The following is a 23,158-nucleotide window of genomic DNA, read 5'->3' on the forward strand; positions in this document are numbered from 1 at the left end:
TGGCAAAAAAAAATCTGTAATTTTTTTTTTTTTTTTTTTTAAACTGAGTCTAATTAATATGAGGGTATGCTGATGTCAGGCACCTGGAACTGTCTGGAAAACTTAGATTTCTTTCTTTCCGAAAGTGCTGAACAATAGCAATTTTATGATAAATGGATAGCTCAGAAAAGTCTGGGGGCTTCTCAGCACCCTAACTTGGGACTGAGGCTTGAAATTCCTGTACTTATCTGCTAGTAGACCACTTAGACATTAAAATCCAAACTGTTCTAGCAGTTACAGAATTTTAAGAAGAAAAGCCAGGAATCACCTGGGCCTAAAGCTTTGACTAAAACCAAAAGTGTTTTAAATGGCTTCTGGATTGGGAACTGCATTTAGGTGAATGGGACCTGTTTTCAAAAACGAGGTCAGCACAACTTAGAGTCTTACCCTTCAAATAAGTTTTAATGTCAGTTATTCATACAATTAACAGTAGCATGGTGGATGCACAATCACTGTTTGCAGCATGAAGACTAAGCAATATCAGTAATACTGTACTTAAACAAGATCGCAGGTGTGTACCTTGAGTCCAGGTTCTCCCCTGGGCCCTGGCATGCCTGGCAATCCCTTGGGACCTTGTGCTCCAGGATATCCTGCCAGACCTTGTAAGCCTGAGTTTCCTTTATTGCCCTTAACAAATTGAAAACAATTGATTACAAGCAGAACAGACAAACGTGTTTTTCATTTTATGCTAAAGTAGGAGTATAACGTACAGTCAAAGCAACTTAATGCTTTCTGTATATATGGATACACATTGATAGTGCATCAAAATACATGAAAAGACAATGATTGGCAGTATCATCTGGATTTCTGATAATACTATAAAAGCAAAACCCTGTCATACTTATCAATAAAGCTACATTGAGTTGGACTGAAGTTTCTGAGGACTCAAGTTACTATAAAATGTTTAACAATTCATTGGCTGTCACAGCCCACTGCAGCTGTTCAGAACTGTGCTCATCTTAAACCTTGTTCTTCCTACCCTAAGTACATCCTGATGTCATTTATGTTGTATCACCTACCTAGAACTTAAAGACTTCTGAGAACATTTCAAGAGAATCAATTGGCTTATGTAAGGCATCCTCCCTGTGGGCACCCTCCTAAAGAGGAATAGTTGCCCAGCTTAGATACCAGTGATCAAAAACCCACTAACAATATTCTATTATGTTTTGATGGTCTAATAAACTTAAAAAGCTCTTTGTATTTATTGTTGGAAAAAATCATTGACAAGCCTCTTTATTACAATTGTAATGCTACTCTATATTGTTCATATAGAGCAATGGAAAATACAGACAACATTTTGAGTGGAAAGGCAAAATGTAAGAATTCTTTGGGTTGATACTCCTAACACTTACTCCAAAAAACAGGGTACATGTCCTCCCTATGGGTAACTTGTTTAGTTTTCTTTTTCTTGAACCAGATGGGTTTGGCAGCTTGATTAATTCCCACCACTAAATCTAACTTGGCTTCCTTTTATAACAATGACTGGTCCATCTCACTCTGAGAGCAAGTAAAGGCATTTTCTCCCTCCTCTAACTGAAGAGCTGCATCACTGCTTCTAGAAGCAGCTGGCAGCAGGTGACTACCCTTGGCTCAAGAAAAAGAACAGACAAATTCATTCCAAGAGTGCTTCCAGGTACCTCAGATACCCAATACTCTCTGTCTCAGCTGGGCTCTGTGGCTCATTTCCAGAACAGAACTGTCAAGTGCCTCAGATTAAGAAAGCATTTTCACTTGGCGGTAATTACTACCAACAAATGCCAATGAAATGTTTTTTCTTACAGCACACTTCCCTGGGGTCACTGTGATCTTACCAACATTGGGGGTGGGTGTCAAGATGAAGGTGACAGTCTCTTTTCAGTGGTGCCCATTATAGGACAAGGAAGAATGGGTACAAGTTAGAACACAGGAGGTTCCACCTCAACACGAGAAAACACTTCTTTACAGTGAGTTTGATGGAACACTGGAAGAGGCTTCCCAGAGAGGTTGTGGAGTCTCCTTGTCCGGAGACATTCAAAACCTGCCTGGATGCATTCCTGTGTGGACTGCCCTAGGTGATCCTGCTTTGGCAGAGGGGTTGAACTCGAAGATCTCTGGAGGTTGCTTCCAACCCCTAACATTCTGTGATTCTGTGATTATGCTAACTTTGCATTCTGGCCAGAACATCAGGAGCAAAAGAGAAACAAAACAAAATAATTGGTCTAATTGTCAAGATGCGCAAGGAATTGAGAATGGTTCCTTCTGTTTAAATACTCTAATCTTAGAAAATTTGTAATGCAGAATGACAAAGAGAGGCAATGTGGAAGGCAACTTACCTTAGGGCCAGGCTTTCCTGACAGCCCAGGCTTGCCAGAGTTCCCAGGAATGCCTTCTGGTCCAGGGTACCCAACTTCTCCTTTCTGCCCTACTGGCCCTGGTTTTCCCTTGAAACAAATTCAAATTAAATACAGCACTGTTGGCTCTCTTCCTCTTCACCATCACAGAACTAGACTTTAGTCACAGTATTTCCTAAAGCCTACATAATAACATACCCAGTGATAGAAATGAATACTTGAAAAGGGAGCTCTGAGTTATGATGCTTGGTTTAAAATACTCTTTGCTTAACCCTAGACTTGCTGTGTTGTACGATCTCAGCAAATTCACCTGAAGTCATTGGGCTGACACCTCTGTGTTTAAACTGAAGCAAGGAAACCTAATAAAATAATCTATTTATCCCTGTGAAAAACCGAACCATATATCTTTTCAGCCTTTATGTTACTAGATACTCTGTATTGTACATTCACGAATTTGTGCTGTTCAAATCTGAACATTTCCAAAATAGACACAGTCTTCTAATAAGACAAGTTTGTGCTAACTTGCTACATTTGCATGAAAAAGCCTCATGTGGCATCCACCAGGGATTTTTCTCTTTACAGTTATTTCCTTTTAGACTGACATACACATTCTTAAGGGGCTTGGAATTCTGCAGTCATCTCTGTAGGAATGCATCTCTCAGGAAGTTAGAATATGCTAACTACAACACATCTTGTTTCAAAAATTGTATTTAACAGCCATATGCAATACAAGAAGTGTGCCATCTTAATCTTATTCCTAACTTCTGGTTGCTAAATATCTTGCTCTTGAGATGTGCTTTGAGACTTCTTATCTTCCCCTCCTCACTTCTCTGAACGTCTTGTCTTTCCCTTTTTTCATTGTCTGTTTAATGATACACTCTCTGCAGTTCTCCAGAGGAAAGAGCCAGGTTATTTACATAAGACACACAGTTCTTGCCTTCAAAAGGCCCTTCTTGCACTCTGCAAGCAGCTTCATTTTTCTGGTTCCTAACAATGTTTTGATGTGAGGTAGTAAAAGTTATTTACAATATGTCATTGTGTGGCATTGTTTATTAGGGGACCAAAATAGCCTTGACTCAGTTTGTTCTTGGTTATATTTACAAAACACCTACTGCTTTTGCTCTTTCTTCTCCGTCAGGGAGAAATGGATGGATGCAAGTTAGCCTATCTACAGTAACTCAAGAGAGAACATGAAAAATTTCAGCTCAGGGCAAGTTACAGAAAGAAGTAAGCCTCAAGGAATCTGCCAACCATACCCATTGTGGATATAGGAATCCAAGCTTTTGTAGGCTGCAGCTGCACAACAAACTGAGGGAAGCAGAAAGTGAACAGTAGTACAGCTCTGTGCAATACAATTGTGATAACTTGCACTTTGACTACATGCAAAAGCAATCGAATTAAGTAACTCTACAAGTGGCAAGGGCCTTGTTGTATCAGCTACGCTTTGCTTCCGTGTGTTAACAGTGTAATTCAGTATAATTTAACAGGGTTTCAAAAACCAGTCTTATTTCCATAGGGGTTCTTTTAAATTTCCTGGATAAGAAGCAGGTTCTTTAGAGTGAGCATGAGACTTTCTGGTACCACTGGCACAACTCAATTTTTGGTTTATTACTTATTATTTTATTAAGTTTTATAATCTGAAGATAGACTGCAGAATTTTGTTACTTACAGGAATTCCAGGTTTGCCTGCCTGACCTGTTGCTCCTTTCTTCCCCGTGGGCCCCTAAAAGTTACAAATACTTGTGAACTGACAGATGTCTTAAATTCAGTCCCCTAAGAAAAGATGAGAATTGTTCTCCTCTAATACACACGCACAATGTGTGGCTTTGGACCACATTATTTCCACTTCAGGAGACAGCAGAAAGTTTTTCAAATGAACATATTTTGGGTAGAATTGTATATATTTTTCCACTTACTGAATCACTATAGTATTGTTTTCAGAACTTTTTCAACAACAAAAGGCATAAAGTTTTTCACTATGAATCTGGCAATTTCTCCTCTATCAGCCACATCTCTATAAGGAAGCACACTTTTATATTACTGAGCTTCCTGTACCTTTTAAAAATGGAAGAAAAGGAAGCTACTGAGTATGGAGGGGAATACTAGAAAATGACAGTGTCACATATGGAAACATTCTTTTTAAGTAATATGTACACAAAGAAAAATTTACTTAAAATCAGATTTTATTTTATTGTTTTGGTCTTGACCAATCTAGGATTCTGCAGTCGTAGAAAACTGAAGTGATACTGATAGTAGATAACTTTCTTATAAGTGGTTTAGCAACATAGGAAGCCAAGTACCAAGGAAGAAAAGCTCAGAATGGGTCAAAAGCATCTCTGAGAAGTTTTCTTCATAGGATATTCATCGTAAAATATAAAGATCTCTGGCATGAATTTTGTCCTGCCACTAAAAAATACAATCACTTGGACACCAGGGACAAGAGTACAGCTTGTTAGCATAGAACAAGTAGAAAAAGGTTTCCAAGATTTTCTGGATTAATTGCTTTAAAAACTGTTCTTAAAGTCCAAATGATGTTAAACTACTATGCTGCAATGCTATGTAACATGCAATAAAGTGAAAAGCCAAAGTCATTGTTAGTGTAAATGGTTTATAATTAATGTAAAGATGGTAATTTTGTTTTATACTTGAATTTAATGCCTTTATATTAAGAAAGGCATAAAAAAGGGTCCACAATCAGAACTGGAAGATGTATATTCAAAGAACTGTACAAAATACAGTTTTCAACACACCACCAAGATGAACTATTCTTTCTAAAGGAAAAGACTTAGTCTTTTATCTTTTTTTTGTGACTTGCTCTGTCATTATTCCTCTACTATTCTGTACCAAATTCCTTATTTCTATGGCTCTGAAAACTCAGTGCAGCACAGCACCGGGCAGCTTCATTTAGAGATCTGAGCAGTAAATTCCTGGCTGCTTTTCAGAGCTAGTTTGCCACAATAAACTCCATTTAAAGATGTAATTTAATATCATTCAAAGATTTCCAAAAGAGCCTCTCAAAATGCTTTACATCATTCCAAAGTAAAACCACTTACCTATCAAATAACACATATTTAGCACTCCAGATCATTGTGCAGTTTTAGATTCTGTCCCTGTTAGTATGAAAAGTAAACTCAAACACTGAGTTTTAGCCTTATAGAACAGTTCTACAAGGGCAGTCAGTGAACAGTGAAACACACAAATCCCACTTAAGCCAGTTTTGCTTTACTGTTTTCCACTTACTTCTGAACCTCTTTCTCCTTTTTGTCCTTGCTCTCCCAATTCACCTGGCTCCCCCTTTGGAGAGAACATATATTAAATAAATAAAATGAATCATTTAGATGCAGGTGAAAATGCATTTTCAACGTCCAGTATAGACAATCTCACTTGTTTGAAACACTTACTGGAGGCCCCTGTGGTCCAATAGGTCCTCTAAGCCCTGGAAGACCTCTGTGACCCTAGGAAGAGAAAGTATATTAATAGCAAGATAAGTAACTCAGCATGTCATGTTCAGTGAGCTATAGATTTCCCTGTAAAGCCCATCTTGGGAGGTGCTGGATGGCCCCAGCTTCACTGATGGGACCTATATAATGTGTGCTCAGCTCTCCTAAGATCAGACTGCAGGGAATTTTTCTTCTTTAAATTCTCTACTCCAAATTCATGTGAGAATTACATATTGTTTAAACATTTATGCACTTCTGTAAGAATGCATCATATTCAGTTCTTTGTTTTATGTCTACCTGTATTACCTGTGTAAGGTAAACAAAACATTCTGTGTCAAGGACTGTTTCTTTTGTGTTTCAGCAAAATGCATCTGCAATTAGCAAGAGTTGCCATCCACTCTGTATATGCTGAAAGACTGAATACAAATAATTATTAATTATTAGATTTACAAAGAAACAGTGATTAAATCTCAGAGAAAAAAAGATTTAATTAATTCAGTATTGCAGAACTGTTTAGGCTGAAAGGGACATCATGAGATCATCTAATGCAATCCCTGCTTCTCATGCAGGGTGCAGTAGAAAAGTTTGTCTGGGACCACGTCCAGTCAGGTTTTGAGTAGTTCCAAAGATGGAGACTCCACAGCCTCTCTAGGCATCCTGGTTTGGTTCTCAGTCACCTTCACATTAAAAAAAAAAAGTAATTTTCTTGTGTCCAAAAGGAGTTTAATGTGTTTTAATTTTGCGCTTTGCCTCTTGTCCTGTCACTAGACACTACTGACACAAGTCTGGCTCCTTCGTCTTCATTCCACCCTGGTAGGTATTTATACACATTAAGATCACCCAAGTGCTCTCTTCTCCAGCATGAGTCCCAGCTCTCTTCTCCCCATAAGAAAGATGCTTTAATGAATTCTAAAAGCTCATCAGTGACACAACAGCAAGTGCATCTCTGCACACTTGTGAGAGAAGATGACATTTCTGCTACATTCCTTTACATGTGTGCACAGCATGCCATGTTCAAATAAAAAGAATAGTGAGCAAGATGTATTACCTTGTAGCCCTCATCACCGGGTTCTCCTCTATCTCCACGTTCACCACTAGGACCCTGAAGAGAAAAATCAGAGAGCAAAATATAACACCTGAACTAAAAAAACATGGTGCGGTGAAGTACTGAAAGCAAGCTGTGATTTCTCGCAAAGCAGACTAACCAATGACATGGAACTGAGGATTACAAAGATTGAAGCTAGTTTGTCTAAAGGAATTAACATGCTTTTTTTCCTAAGCAAAACACATTGCTGTCAGACAGCAGCCACTGTCTAAAATATTTTGTGTCTGAAGACTAGAAGCTGAAATATATATTTGACATGCGCATAAATGAAACAGGAATATCGACCTCAGTAGGACTTCTCCAAGTTTATACCTGAGTGTATATATCTGAACTAAAAATCTCCATGAATAAATGAAGAGATTTTGTTTTCAAGATATGCAAGGAAAACTTTCATGGTTTCTGTAAGACAACACATGGAAAATTGGGTTCTTTTCTGAAATGGCTTGCTGTATTCTGCTTAAATTTGATGTTTGCCTTAATAAAAAAGACAATTTCTATCCCTCAGCATGCCTCACATGAGAGCTGCACAGGAGTAGAGGGAATTGTCAATCATGGTTCATCCTGCTGCATTCAGTCACCTCACTAGTACTACTTTAGGGAAAGATCCTTACTCCAAGGAATACAAGATATGGGATTTTCCCCCAGAATTTTAATTCTCATTGTATCAAATGGTCCAAATGTCAGTCAAAGGAAAAATTATGGGATAGAGGATCATGCCCATAGAACTGACAAAGATTTTCCAAAATACGTCCAGTCAATCTGTTTCAGGGCACATCATGAAAAATTGGCCAGGCATCACTAACTGCAGTGTATCCACTAACAGATAATATTATGCAACTGCCTGTATACTCTCCAATGTTCCAGCAGCCTTATGGCACATTTCCTAGATGGAATCCACAGGTGGAAAGGCTCTGCTTACCATATTTGAGCACTCAGCTTTACAGAGACAGTTTGTCTACAACTGAATTGGCTGAAGTCTCTTATCTCATGCATTACCATAATTAAGAATCTAGTCCAGACTCTGCTTTCAGTTACATTCAGGATTTTATAGCCCTGCATTTTGAGGACATGAAGTTTAAATAGTAAGATTTAACAGTGAAGTAGGCTGTACAAGTATTACCTCTGGTGCAATCAAAGCCTGAACATGAAACACTGGTTTTTTTTTTTTTTTTTTACATGTTCATAATTGCTGCAAAGAGATAGCCAACATATGAATTAAGTAAAAAAACAGGAGGAAAAAAAAGGTTACTAAATGCAACTCTCTCTAAATCAACTAAATTAGCTTTGTAGTGATAATGACATAAGTCAAAATGTGTTTCTCATTAGTAAAGCAATTAGGTATAATTCAGGATAAACAGAGAGGGTAAAATTCTGTTCCAAAATGTGCTGACCTAAACACAGAATAATGGCATTAGTGTAATTTAACACAGGGCACATAGTCTTAAGCAAGAAATAGCACATGACTGCATTTTTCAGAGAGGGATTACCAATTAAAGGACCATCATTCTACATTTTTCTGCAGGTACTGACTACTGAGACAATGACATAAAGTACCAGAAACAATTCGCATTTTCTCATGTCTTGAGAGGCACTAATATAATTTTTTTGAGAAAGAAAGACCTACTGGTTCACCTATGGGCCCAGGTGGTCCAAGCACTGTATTGTCTTCTCCTGGGTAACCCTAAAACAATGATAAGTATTAAAAAATATTAATATGGAGATTCAACCTTGCCTACAATGCACACATATTCAATTGCTAATAAACATCCAGAAAGTACATTATTATAGATGCTAAAAGTAAATCTGATGCTTATGGTTTTATTATGTTAAAAATGGTAACTTCTGGTAACTGAAGAGAGCTAGGAAAAAAAAAAAGTTAAGTAGTTTCTCTCTTTTCAAAGACATATCTATATTTATATACATATATATAAGTACTTGAAAAGGGTCCATATAATAATTTCTTTATTTAATGAAAACAAAAATGTTAAACAGGATATTTAACAAGAGGGAAAAAAAGAAAACTTCTTCCACTGTTTTGAGAAACATACTAAATATAGACAAACAAGTGCACAGAAGACTCCAACACTAACCTTGAACTCTATTAAATTTCAAATATGAAACTGCCATCCAAACCAATAGACACAAAGTTATCTTTTCCAGATGCTACTTACCAGCATTTCATAGAATCATAGAAGAGAATTGTTGTGGTTAGAAAAGACCTTTAAGCTCATCAGTCCAACCATTATCTACCAAGTTTGGTGCTAAACTACGTCCCTTAGCACCACATCTATGTGTCTTTTAAACACCTCCAGGGATGGGGATTCAGCCACCCTGGGAGCCTATTCCAGCGTTTGATAATTCTTTCAGTGAAGAAGTTTCTTCTAATATCCAAACTAAGCCCTTTCTAATGCAACTTGAGGCCATTTCCTCTCATCCTAATGCCAGCAGGATCACATTTTAAATACAATTAAGGGTTTCCAAATACACATCAAAGTGCTTTTTCAGTAGTGACCAAGCAAGCTAGACACCAAGCAATTGCATTTTCAGTTATTGTTTCTGAAAACTGTATCAGAACCACTAATTGTCTATTAGCAGTATTCATTGCAATACTGGCACCATTATAAGAATCTATTTCTCTGTCAGGTGCAGTTCCAGACTAATTTGTGCCTGCTTGGGGCCACATAGATTTCAGTCAGCATACAAATCCGTTTGGAGGATTTGAGGCTTAAAAGAACAATGAATTTTACACTGAAATGGCAGGACTGAGGTAACATCCAGCCTCTAACATTTTATATTAAGCACAGACCTTTGTCCATATTAGCTGGACTTTCAGCAAAATCTGTAAGCGTACTCACAGGCTTAAAGCTAGGTAAATAGTTAGCTTGTTTCACGCTGGGTGTTACTGTCAGCAGTGCTCACTAAGGGCAGTGGTGCTCTCTGACACAACAGGATGTGTTTCTTAGAGTGGGTACCTTGTGTTTTAAAACCTGACACATTTCAGCTGTATAATTGGGAACTCTGCCACTGAATGATTGATTTCCTCACTTTGGAATTTCTTTTCATATTCTCTCCAATACTGATAAATATTGCAAAAAGTGGCTTTGGTTGCATATGGTGGAAAACAGAGGGCATGCAGTAACATTTCCTTGCTTTGTAATTGCTCAAACTGTAAGAGTACAGTCCATCTTCATACCTTTTCTCCTTTGGGTCCTGGGGGCCCTGAGGGCCCTGGAGGACCCTGATGACCCTAGAGAAGAAACAAAACAAAACTTAGTTCCAAAACTAAACAAAGAGCTAATTGATTACAAACTCTCTTTTAGATGCTTGTTATTATTATCTTTTAGCTGCTTGCTAATAATGCTAAATAGTGATGTGGCTCAAAATTAACGGGCTCAGGCAGAAAATGTACTGTGTGCAGGAAAAGCTCTGTGCACGGTGGGCAACCAAACATTTTGGCAAGGTTTGGGGCAGGTGAGGGGAGCTGGGCTGGTTCTCACTTTGGGGCTAGGAACATTGATGGAAATTTCTGTTTGGAAAAAAAGATATGGCAGGACTCAATCCATCTGTGATGATGATCATAATTATTTTTCAGTTAAAGACCACAATATCTTTATGTCCTTTACTAAGCTCACTCAATCAGTTTCTGTGTACTGATTTACTGTTCTGCCTGGCCACACAGTAAGCAAAGGTAGTGGTGTTTGCTGAATTTATATAATATTTAATATAAACTTTATTCACAAAAAGAGAGGTACATTGGTCAAAAAAAGTTTGCAAACCTGTGGCAAAAAACAGCTTCTAGTGAGATCATAAAAGCCAGTAATAATTGCATAAGGCTAACATTATCACATGTCATATAAACATATGTGAGCATCTGACACTCTTAAAGATATTTTTGTGTTCTACATGCAGATGCCCATATTTGAAATTATTTGGAGTACCACAGACTTATTTAGGGATGTGTTTGTATGAGAATTTAGTAGAAAACTCACCCCATAGCCTGGAATTCCTGACTCTCCTTCAAGTCCCATTCCTCCAAGGCATCCCTGTTAAATGTGATAAATCACATTCTGTTCTGTTGTAAAATGTTACAACAATGTCACTTGGAAAAATCTTAAATATTGAGATTTGAGAAGCACAGGCAATTTTCTTGTTAGGTCCAATTTCATTATTTTAACTTGTAGCAAACCTCACAAATTCTCTTCTTGGAACTGACAATGTTTAAGAAATGGGCACAGCAGAGAGGTTATATATGGGTGTATATGGATTACAGAATCACAGAATGTTAGGGGCTGGAAGGGAACGAAAGATCATCCAGTCCAACCCCATTGCCAGAGCAGGATCACCCATACCAGGTCACATAGAAATACAACCACGCAGGTTACGACTGTCTCCACAGAGGGAGACTCCACAACTCCTCTGGGCAGCCTGTTCCAGTGTTCCATCACCCTCACGGTGAAAAAAAAATTCCTCATGTTTCCATGGAACTTCCTATGCCTGAACTTCTACCCATTGCCCTTTGTTCTGTCATTGGACATCACCAAGAAGAGTCTGACTCCATCCTCTTGGCACTCCCCCTTTACATATTTATAAACAATAATGAATTCACCCCTTATTTTCTCCAAGCTAGAGAGCCCCAGCTCCCTCATTCTCTCCTCATAAGGGAGATGTTCCACTCCCCTAATCATTTTTGTGGCTCTGCACTGGACTCTTTCAAGCAGTTCCCTGTCCTTCCTGAACTGAGGGGCCCAGAACTGGACACAATACTCCAGATGCAGCCTCACCAGGGCAGAATAGAGAGCTACTAACCATTCCCCTTCTAATACACCCCCAGAATGGCATTGACCTTCTTGGCCACAAGAGCACATTGCTGGTTGTGGGGCATGAGTACTCCCTGGCATGCTCTGCCATCCTGCTCTTCTTATTGTGAGATTAGGAACCTGAGCAGAGCATGAGATAACTCCTTCTTCCAGGTCCATGACACAGGTTTCTATCTGGAAAGGTGCACAGGTCTTATTCCAATGCTGAAAGACTAGGTCATGCATCAGGAGGCAAGTAATGGGAAGGGCACTGCCTGCATCTCCAGCTACCTCAGAAAATATGCATACATGTTACAGCTGTGACTTGCCTCTTTCCATGGAGAGATGTGATTCAGCTAAACCAGAAACATATGAGCTCTTAAATAAGCATGTTTTGTACAAACCAAGGGACCTCGAGTTCCTCTTGCACCTTTGGGACCAATTTCTCCAGGCGGGCCAGAGTCTCCAGCAGGTCCAATTTCTCCAGGAGGGCCAAGCTGCCCCTTTTCACCCTGTTGGTGTTATTGTATTAAAATTAGTAAGAGACTACGACTGTTTCAAAATACAGTTTATGCTTAACCAGAGTGAGTAACAGCTTTATTTAATAGGAATATTACATTTACATATGACATATACTGTAGTACTTAAGAGTGTCTGAACCCAGAACTACGCAGTGAAAAAGACCCCTCTGCTAAAGCCTATTGGCTTGCTTTGGTTTAGCCAGAATTAACATTTTTAATAGCAGCAGAAACTGTTCTGAGTTGCAAAATCACATTCTGATACAAATGTCAGTTTCCTAAGGTCCTTAATGTTACTGATTACAGAATGAGGACAATTCTAATTGCTGCAGCTGGCAAGAAAAAAAATGGCTTGAAGCATGACATAAAACAGGGACAGACGTGGTTCAATGGAATCATTTTGTAATGTAAGTTTGAGTTTCAGATAGGAAGAAGAGAATTTGGAATATGAATAATGCTACCTTCTTTCCTAAGCGGCCCCTCTGACCTGGATTTCCCGGTGTTCCTTCAGGGCCCTGTACATTTATTAGAGAGAAAAATAAATGAATAAGAAAAGCTTGGGAATGTTTAAACTGTGATCAAAATGGAATAACTAAGTGAGCTTTTGTAATGCAGAGACGTGGGAGGAAAAATCTCATTAATGGTAGCTGCAAGCAAGTTAGAAGGACTATTTCAAGTTACAGCAGAAACAAGTGGGCAAGCATCAAGCATCTCTTATCAAAAGACCAGTGAAAATGCACTGAAAATAGTGGTGGGAAACCCAACAAATCTTGTCCACAAAGAAAATATTACTTCAGGAATAAAACTGCTTCAAGACAATCATGGGATTTAGAGAAACACAATACATCACCAGAGGCAAACTAAGAAAACCTTAAGGCTGTCATGTGTGAAGAGGAGATCTCTGACACAACTTGTAGAGCAGAGACCTAACTCAGTAAGTGGTGGTGCCTACCACTGCCTGCTTCTTGGTGACTGTGCAATTGAGTGTGCTGCTGCAGACGAAGGGTGCTGTGGAGCTACAGTCCTTCTGCCCTCTAGGTCATTTCAAAAACTGACTCTCCCCAAGGGCTGCTCATTGGTTTCAATTTACCCCAAAATTCTGTGAGTTAGAGGAGGTAATTTAGCCTCAGGTTTGGATAAAGGGAGATATATTTGAATTTTTTGAGTCATTGTGGTGATAAGATGGGGTAAATATAATTGAAGCTGATTTGTGAAGCTGATTTGTGAAGCTTATTTGTTGATTTGTAAACTTTTAAGAAAAATGCAGTATTATTCTCACTTCCAACTAAACCCTCAGACAATTAATTATAGAACTAATTTCCATGTTTGGACCAAGATGTTGGTCAAACCAAACTGTGATGTGAGCACTCCTAGAGTATGAGTGGGGAGGGAGGCATCTCTGCAGCCGCCTTTGGAATGTGTAGAACAGAAACGTGGAAAATCCCACAGAAACCACATCCTCCCAAACACTGAATTGTCAGATCCTCCTGTCTCACTGAGGCATAGCAGCACTGCTGATGTTGTTTACAGGACACAAGTATGATTACATACAATGTAGATATGCCAAGGCTGAGCTGTTTTTTGGTAATTTCAGCATATGAAACTTGCGTGCTCTTCCAGAATTGCCAATCCAAAACAGAGAGAGAAAAAGAAGTCAGGGTGATATTGTTGCGTCAGGCACAAAAATTGTTCTGTAGCACATCAAATGTTTTTTTCCTTCATGAGGAGAGTAATTCACTGTGAAGAACATAGAACTAAAGACCCCACAGTGTAATACTAATGCTTATGGGACAGAGGGGACAGTGCTCACAGCCTCTGTCAGCTGGCCTTCCAACTGATGTTTACTCAAACTGCATCATTGCAGAAAAGCTAAAGAGAAGGCAGCCAGAGGACTGCAAATGAGAACATGATGATTTTTGGTACATGAATCTGATGTCCAGGCTGAAGCTACATACTTGCTTTGGAAAATGTGCTCCAAAATATTAGTTCACATGAAGAAGTTGCATAAAATTTCAGCAAAACAGATTTTATAGATGGACTTTAGCTGCTGGGAGTGATGCCAGAACAAACACATGAACTGATTTAACAGTGTTGACTACAAATCCCAATGCTCATCTACTATTTGTGTATGCTTGCTGTCATTTCCCTCCATCTGCAATCTCTGTTTCAGTTGTATATATCAACTGGTACTCTCATGGTATGTTTATATAGTTCCTTCCTAAGGCACTGAAATGAAGTTAGTTAAAAAAGAAATGTCTTTCAAGGATGAAAGGGAATCATGACATTCTTTCTTCTCTCTCTTTACTTTTTATGGTATATACTTCATCACAGGGTGCTTGACAAGGTGAGTAGGTGCACCAAAGATGTGACATCACAGTGCAGAATTATCATTTGAAGCAGGGCTGCCCTGCACCGTAGACTCTCATACCTGGAAGTCAGTTTCAGTGCAAGACAGACAACATCCATAATACTGTCTTTAACAACACATTGGCAATAGTGTAGAAGACCTTTGTTAAGAAAGGCAGGCCATGCAGCTGATCAGGAATCATGAGCAGGAATAATTTGGATTGTCAGATATCTATTATGTGATACTGGCTTATGTCACTTTTGACCTGCATTGTATTCCTTAGAAGAGAAGGTGCTACAACCCACACCAATGCTTAAGAAATTTTGTGCATTTGATGTTTGTGCTGCAATAATTTTGTAACTAGAAACATTTCTAGATGTTTCTGGAAACATTCTAAATGTTTCCAGAAACATTTTTAGATCTTCCTTTTGTTGTTAATCAAGCTAAACATGCATGTGGTAAGAACATTACCACAAAATCTTCAATTTCAGTCATATCTTGTTTGCTCTAAGGTGCACCACTGTTTACAAGCTGCTCCTTTGCCCCAAGGAACTTTTAATGTAAACTGAAAAATAGATAGCCATGGAATAGTAAACAAAGTCAGGAGCAAGGAAAGTAATACAAAATAAAAAAAGATCTTACAGCACAATTTATGATATCATATGCATCTAGTCAATTTGGGTGTTTTTAAAATTTAAAGAATGATCTAATAATTTGTGATTGATCGGATGAAGGTGAGGATAGAGACTAATGATTGTCTGGAAAGAAGAGATATGAAGGGAGAGGCTCCAGGTGGTATATTTGTCTAGATTACAAGTGGTGACAAATTACCATCTGCCAAGAGGTCCCAGACTGAAGATAGAAAGAACATTTGTCTCCTCTCTCTACCAACTCTGAAATGCTAAATCACATAGAAAACTGAGGTACGCTAATTTAATGATGTCATTTCTAATTGCAAAAGCAAATCAGAAAATGAATAAAAGAAGAAAACAAAAATTCAAATAAAATAAATTACAAAAAGCAAATGAACAAAAACACTTACAGGAACACCCATTATGCCAGGTTCACCAGGAGGTCCAGCAATTCCTGGTGACCCCATCTGTCCTTTTTCACCACCTTCTCCAAAGAGTCCCTGGTCTCCAGGGTCTCCCTAAAACAAAGCAAAAATAGATTTAAAAAAAAAAAAAAAAAGGAAAAGGTTAGTCAAGCTACTGCTACAGATCCTTGTAAAAAGTGAATATCGAATCTTCAAGTCTGACAAAAAGCACAACAAAACTGATGCAAATCTTACCAGTCATATTCAGACCAGGCACCAAGTTAGGGGAAAGCCCTTTCTATCTCATCTATACACTCTTTACAGACAGATTTTGCCTCATCCATCAACAACTACCTGAGGGTGTCCTCTGTGACATCTCCTGTCTTGGTACCTGCCACAGTCCCTGGCACAGCATTGATTCAATGCAGGGAATGGATCATCCTTGGACTCGTTCTCTCCAACAACATAGTCATCACAGAAATAACCTGTACTCAGTTCTACAGCTTGCCCTTCTCTGTCAAGCCATCCAGGTTGACAGCCCTTGTGAGACAGGTATGTGCCTAAACTGCACAGGAAAGCCTACAATGTACAGGGCCTCCTGTTAAAGCTAAGTGCACTCAACTAGGGTCCATTGACCTAGTGAAATAAGAGAAAGAAAAGATATTTGCATCCTTAAGTTAATAGGCTGCTTTATGTCTGCTACAAAACCTGAATGTACCTTTGGGCCATCTTTTCCTTGAACACCATCTTCTCCTGGAGGTCCTGGTTCACCCTTACAGAGAAAGGAACAGTTCGAAACAAAGTTATTGCCTACATTTCTTGACATCAAAGTATCACCTTGGAAGAACTCAGACTAGTTTTACACGTGCTTATTGTATTTCTGGACAACTTTTATATTGCTGTTATAATTTATTTATCTTAGTTTTTCACTGATGCACAGTGATAGTTACAAATATGTGAATATCAAACACAGAAAAACATAAAAGATGATCAACATTAGAAAAATGAGGCAATACTATGTCCACATAACACTGGGGATTTGAACAGTGGCATTGAGATTTTTTGGTTTCAGAGTATAAAACATGTAATTACAGTAACCTCAAAAACACACCTATTCTGTCCAGAAACCTCCATGTTTATGCAAATATCTGCTATATTGGTACATGTAGTGAAAACTAATAATTCACCAACAGTATTGGCACTTAGGCATTTTAGAATATTTGTCTTTCACAGGTAAAGACCCTGGCAGCTTGCAACTTTTTATGTAGATAGTAAAAAACTGTGTAATGCACCTCACTGAAGATTCTGGGCAGGAGGAAAAGATGGTAAGACTTAAGTCTGAAAGGACATAGTTTATGCTCTTTTAAGAACAGCCTGGATAAAACCTTTTCCAGCATGTTGAAAGTTTTTTTCAGCCTTCAGAGTAGGCAACAGTTTCAGTCAGATAAGGGTTGTAAGATGGCACAGGAAGAAGAGGCACAAGTGCAGGTAAAACCAAGTGCCAAATGATCCACCCACAGCACTAGATGCAAATCAGGTGCTTTAGATGGTGGTACCTTTTAGATGGTCTATTCCATGCTCTGCTGACACTATACTGTTCCCATTATCTCGCCTGGACTAGGTATCTGTGCACAGAACTATTGCATGCTATCATCTTAACAACAGGGCTGGACACCCTTGGATTTACTTTCATGCTCAAACCACTTGCTCATGTCTCTTATTGACACTAGGCACTTAAAAATATTTCAACACTATAATCAATAACCTTGCTACAAATCACATTTTTTTTTGTTTAAGGTATCAGAAAATAGCTTCTTATTGTATTCTTCCAATAAATCAAGATTTCTCAACCTGTATTTCCGACACGTTTGTAACATCCTTTCCTTTTTGGAAGAAGGTTTGTATCCACAGCTTACCCTTAAACCTTGGATGCCTGGTTCTCCAGCCTTCCCAGCAGGTCCAGTGTCTCCCTAAAATACCACAACAAAAATAAATAATTGGATTTTAAGGACAGTATTGCTAACAATGGTGGGGTTTACAGATGATGCAGTCCTCATGATAATAACAGTATTTCTTACTGGCTTATTTCCTGTATCACTACCTACTTGTTTAGTGAACCAGATCACTCTGATTTGCTTTCCCCTTATGAAATTTGAAGATTTAAACAACACAAGAAAATGATGCCAACATTTACCTTTGTGCCTGGTTCTCCTTGCAGGCCAGGTTCTCCTTCAGGGCCAGGAGGTCCCTGCATGGTACAAGAGCTACTTTTGCACATGATCACCAATAATACTTTTGCAACACCAAATAATATAGAGAAAATTGAAGCAGAAAAATGGCATGAGACATGGGGAATGATGAATGTCTGAAAAACAAATTAAAACACAGTTCTTTGTTCTTACTAGAGCTGAAAAGAAAGGAGAATATAGGAGGAGCTCAGGAACCATGCTATGAGTCAGGAATATGTTGAACACTCAGCACTACCACTAAGCCCCTATCTTCCATCATAAATTACTAGCAGGTTGAGCAATCATCTGTCTTTTGTAAGTCTGACTGTTTAGGCTTGGAGCCAAGTAGATATAGCCTTTGAAGAACAAAGGCCTTTTTAGAGTATTCAGCCCTTAAAGAGTTAACAGTACCAGACTGCTTCTTGTAAAGTTTGCATTTAAACCTTTTTATAAATAGTCAGAAGACTGGATTTTGGATGAGTGCAGAAGCACATTTCTTTGAACAAACCAAATTTCTTCTGTTCTAAGTGAGCTCATCCCTCAGCTACTTCACTGCAAATGTGGCTAATACATTCTGTCATATTTCTTTCAAAGAGATATTAAAAACAAAATGAAAATACAGAAGCAAAAGAAGACTGCCTGCAGCTGCTTTTTTTCCATCTACCATTTGCAAGGACGTATGATTAATGCTGTTCTATTGTTTGCAAAAAGAGTAATTTGCACTTTTTAGGTGCAGATATCATGAATGTAAGCCCAAAGACAAAGGTCACAAGAGAAAGTTATTTGCAAGTTGGTAGGTTTTTTTAGTAGCTTTAAGTAGGAGAGTCTCTCGATGGCTCAAGGTATTGATGTCAGCTGTAGTAAATAAAACAGTTTCTAAACACATTTCCCAGGCTCACTCAGTTGCTTGAGTGTTGTAATTGCTATGCAAAAGGTTAAAAGCTCACCTCAAACCCTGTTTCCCCAATAGGGCCAGCATCGCCTGGTTGTCCTCTTGGACCCTGGCATTAAACAAAATCTTGTATGCATCATTCAATTAACATTAAATTATACTGTATAGTCTTGACCTCGTATAGTCTCCTCAGAATTCTTCCAACTGGCATAAAGAAGTATATTTCATTGTCTTTGCTCCAACATGCAACAATGTGTGTAAGTACATGATGGCATACACTACTGAAGACCTCACTGCCAGTCTTGACACACTGAAAGAGCACATTTCAAATAATAGCGCAGATGTCTTTTCTCTTAGACCAGAATTATTATCTAAACTAAGCTCTCCTCTTGATTAACTGAGACTTTGTTTAATTAAGGTTTGTTAGACTGTCTGGTTTGCTTTGTGGAAAAGCCTACAGTCTGGTGTGGAATTAACTGAAAACAACTACTGTATGCTTCACTATGGACTTAGCAATGTTTATACAGGACAGTCACTGAAGTGTAGTGGACTGGAGCCTTTTCGGTAATATTAGTGACTATACTGTGTGCATTTTCTTATATGCCCTACCATAAATAATAAATTTACTGCAGTAACACATAGGGATCTTCCTAAGCAACATGCTCAAATTCTCTGCACCTATTAGACTATGCATCTTTCCTCAGGGCGGCATTTGTATGCTGTGGATAGAGGTCGCCTGTAACATCTTACAGCTGATTCCATAGAGTCTACGTATGTCAGGACAAATCAACATTCTGGATGTACCCAGTCTTTGAACTTTCATGAAGTTCATATCCATTTACTTCTTAAGGACTGTGTTTAAGCACATTCTAAATTCAAAACATTTTGTTGATGTATTATTCTCATGCAACAGAAAGATGCTTCTACCTATATTTATGATAGAACCCTTTCAGGCAAATATTTACTCTTTTTTGTTTTGCTTCCTCTTACAGATTATGCATATGGTTTTGCTCTTCCTGATGACTTGGCAGCAGTAATGCAAGTAATATTCTTCCCTTGGAACAATAATGTAAACAGTATAGTACTGAGAGGATTTCACCAGATGCATATATTTTATCCTATAGTTTCATTTAAGTGTGAACAACTGAAACTGCAGTTAATTTCCTGTTGAGAGTTCACTTGGTTCTAAACTAAGTCCACTGGTTTTCATTTGCAGCAACTCCACGATACTCCGCTAGGTAAGTGTCACAAAGCCTGATTCACAAGTCAAGCATTTCTTTGTATTACCACCAAGCTAAGCTTGTTGGATTGGTAATGTATTTTACCCCCAAGACTTCCGGGCAATTTCAGATGCCAAAAATTTGCAGCAATGTAGGGACTCCTTTTAATCATTAACAGCAGGTAATTTGCAAAAAATGATTTTACTGAAATACCTAACAAGTAGGTAGTGCAGTTTAGATCAAGCCTGTTATTACAAATAGTTGTAATTCCTTATTTCTCTGCTTCTCTACTAATAATTAACTTATTTCTGATCCATGCAGAACTATTGGCAGGGTCAGAGAAACTGCTTCAGCAGCTGACTTTCATGTAGTGACTAGCCAACAGAAGACAAAATCAAGCTGATTGGTGGGGCAGCTAAAAATGAGCCATACATTTCATTTCATAACATCTTGTGTCGTTCTCAACACTTCTTTCTAACTTGACAGACCGCTTTCCAAAGACATTTTACTCTTTCAGCACTTGTAAGGAAGGGTACCCTGTTCCTTCCAGGATAAGCTTTTCTTCTACACTGCACATGCAGATTCTACACTGATGAGCACAACAGAAACATAGGTTGCTCAAAAGAGGACCACTTAGATTAGATAATACTGATTGTCGTTCTAAATATATGAAAATTCAGACTTGACCAGAAAATAGCAGGAATTTTAAGTATAAGCCTTGCACTGTAAGGCTCTCAGATGTCACAATATGAAGATTAGATAAAACAAAAGCAAGCCAGAAAGTGACAGGAATACAACAATAACTGTTAGAAAAAGCATTCTATTGAAATATTTTGCCACTCTTATAGCTGGCAACTCAAGTTAAAAAGGCAATTTATATCCAAAAGAAAAGTCACCAAAAAAGTTGGTAAGCATGGCAGCCTATGGTTTAGTAGAAGTAATACTTAATAACTTTAGAAATATTAATAACTTGTAGAAATAATATACTTTATATCAACAGTCCACACAGGATTTAAACTAACTGTATGTCGTTTCATGTGCAAAATTAACTTTTCAGAAGCAAAGAAAACACAAAGATTTGGACAACTTTATTAGATTTCTGCACTATAAAATATCAGCCTTCTCTGAACTTTTCCTAGGACAACACACACTCTTTCACTGTATTTATACAACCTGATTTCCTCCCAGTAATAATGATGCAATACTATTCCTGTTGTGACTACATCTTACAGCACTTTGTGTATATTTGATGCAGGTTCTGCGTGATCTTCTATTACAATATTAGCCACAAAAAAGTGAGCATGGCTTTGAAATAATAACAATCAAAACAAGAAACCATTCAGCAGAGGAAATGTTGGAGGTTTATTTTAACAGTCTTTTCTGTTGAAAATTTAACCTGCCAAATAGATGTGGTCCCTGAGTTCCTGAATAACTATCCTAAAATCTGCTTGAAAAAAACATACCACTAGTATCTGTGTTGGCACTTACATTTACACAATCCATAAGGTAGATGACTACCTCAACACAGTGTAAAGCCACACAACATTGCAGTCCAGATTCTGTCATGATCTTTTATGTTGTGCACCTCACAGAATCACAGAATGTTAGGGGTTGGACAGGACCTCCAGTGATCACTGAGTCCAACCCCCTGACTCCAGCCCCCCTGCCAAAGCAGGATCACCTAGGGCAGGCTGCATGGGAATGCATCCAGGTGGTTTTTGAAAGTCTCCAGAGAAGGAGACTTCACAACCTCTCTGGACAGCCTGTTTCAGTGCTCCCTCACCCTCACCATAAAGAACTGTCTCCCCATGTTGAGGTGGAACCTCCTGTGTTCTTACTACAGTGCTTCCTAACATGATTAACATGTCTCCTTGTTCATAAATTACACTAAGCAAGGGAGAAAGACTCTTGCCCTGCAGATTTGGAATGATTACTCCACATTTCCTATCTAACCACAGCCGGCAACAGTGAAACTTGGTAAAACAGTGCCTAATTTATCAGGGAATTCAGCATAATATGTGGAAAATATTTTAAGCCTGTATAAGGATCAACTTACTGGCTCTCCCATTGGTCCTCTGTCTCCTGTGGTTCCAGGAGGCCCAAGTAAACCCTGGAAGAGTAAAATTAAAAAAAAAAAACAAACAAAAAAAAAATCAACGGAAACAAGCTGTTTTGTATTCTGTGGAAAACCACTTCCTCTTGTATTTCTGCTCACTCAGTAACTTTCTCAGAAACAGTCAAGAAATACATGCAGCCTTTTCTACTGCTTGACATGCATTGCCACATACTACCTCCTGTGGCAGGTGTGGAAGCCCTGGAAAAAATTCTTCCTCTGTTTCTTTTACATAGGCTCCTTGGACTCATGTGCTGCTTTGTGTGTGCACAATGGGCCTAAACACAATGTTGAGTTTCCTATCCCTACAAACTGTATTTAAGATGATCAGTAAGGTTCACAGCCCACTTTATGCTCAGCCTGGCTCATAGCATATCTGTCTCATACTCCTAGAAACTCCTAGTTGTATCTTGTACTACCTGTAGCAGTATCTTGTACTTTGCAGTATATGAAATAATTGCCATAATGTCAACCTAATAGGTTTTGCTTTATTAATTTCTGTATATATAAATGCATCTAAAAGTCCTAGTGAATGAAGAAGAAATGAAAATCCATTGTGTCTTGGCAACAACCTCCTGCATCTGAGCAGAAAAATTTTGAGTCTCAATTTCAGCACAGACCACCAGTAAAGCTTTGTTTCTGTTTTTCTGCTTCCTTCCTTACTGAAGATCCAACATAATTTGAATTTTTAAAACAAATGCCCAAATTGCACGTTAGATTTCCATTGGAAGAAGCCCTCAAAGGAGAAATGTTCTCTTATACATGGTACACATTTAAAATATTTTACTATGTTTATCCCACCACTGAAAGTATCTACTCTAAAATCTATTGAAGTACTTTTTTTCTATTTTATAACGACCTTCTCCCTTGAAATTACAGTAAAATGAAAAAAATGAAAGCATCTTCTAGGATGCCCCCTACTAACTATAATGGCCATCTCTTCTGCAATTTGCTATCCTGTGGACCACCATCCATGAAAATACTGGTCTTGTCACAGATTAGAGTGCATTCATAATTATTCTCACTTCTGTCCCTGCTTCTTTGTGTGAATAAATGCAAACCATTCTGAGTTTTCCAGGTGCTCTAAAGTAAAG

The 23,158-nt window shown here is 38.3% G+C and overlaps 1 protein-coding gene across 1 annotated transcript in view; it reads right to left on the reverse strand.

The window, feature by feature from the left end:
* The window catches only part of COL24A1 (collagen type XXIV alpha 1 chain), a 129,125-nt gene that overhangs the window by 16,355 nt on the left and 89,612 nt on the right, over positions 1-23,158 (reverse strand). The window contains exons 32-48 of the mRNA XM_054384352.1: positions 22,008-22,061; positions 18,787-18,840; positions 17,806-17,859; positions 17,528-17,581; positions 16,330-16,383; positions 15,618-15,725; positions 12,690-12,743; positions 12,115-12,222; positions 10,904-10,957; positions 10,108-10,161; positions 8,539-8,595; positions 6,858-6,911; positions 5,771-5,824; positions 5,610-5,663; positions 4,039-4,092; positions 2,352-2,459; positions 559-666 (exon numbers count right to left, since the gene is read on the reverse strand). Coding sequence (XP_054240327.1) covers positions 559-666; positions 2,352-2,459; positions 4,039-4,092; positions 5,610-5,663; positions 5,771-5,824; positions 6,858-6,911; positions 8,539-8,595; positions 10,108-10,161; positions 10,904-10,957; positions 12,115-12,222; positions 12,690-12,743; positions 15,618-15,725; positions 16,330-16,383; positions 17,528-17,581; positions 17,806-17,859; positions 18,787-18,840; positions 22,008-22,061 — 1,137 coding nt within the window. The remainder of the gene's footprint in view (positions 1-558; positions 667-2,351; positions 2,460-4,038; positions 4,093-5,609; positions 5,664-5,770; positions 5,825-6,857; positions 6,912-8,538; positions 8,596-10,107; positions 10,162-10,903; positions 10,958-12,114; positions 12,223-12,689; positions 12,744-15,617; positions 15,726-16,329; positions 16,384-17,527; positions 17,582-17,805; positions 17,860-18,786; positions 18,841-22,007; positions 22,062-23,158) is intronic.

The sequence above is a fragment of the Indicator indicator genome, chromosome 10 (genome assembly GCF_027791375.1).
Source record: "Indicator indicator isolate 239-I01 chromosome 10, UM_Iind_1.1, whole genome shotgun sequence".
NCBI classification, from domain to species: domain Eukaryota; kingdom Metazoa; phylum Chordata; class Aves; order Piciformes; family Indicatoridae; genus Indicator; species Indicator indicator.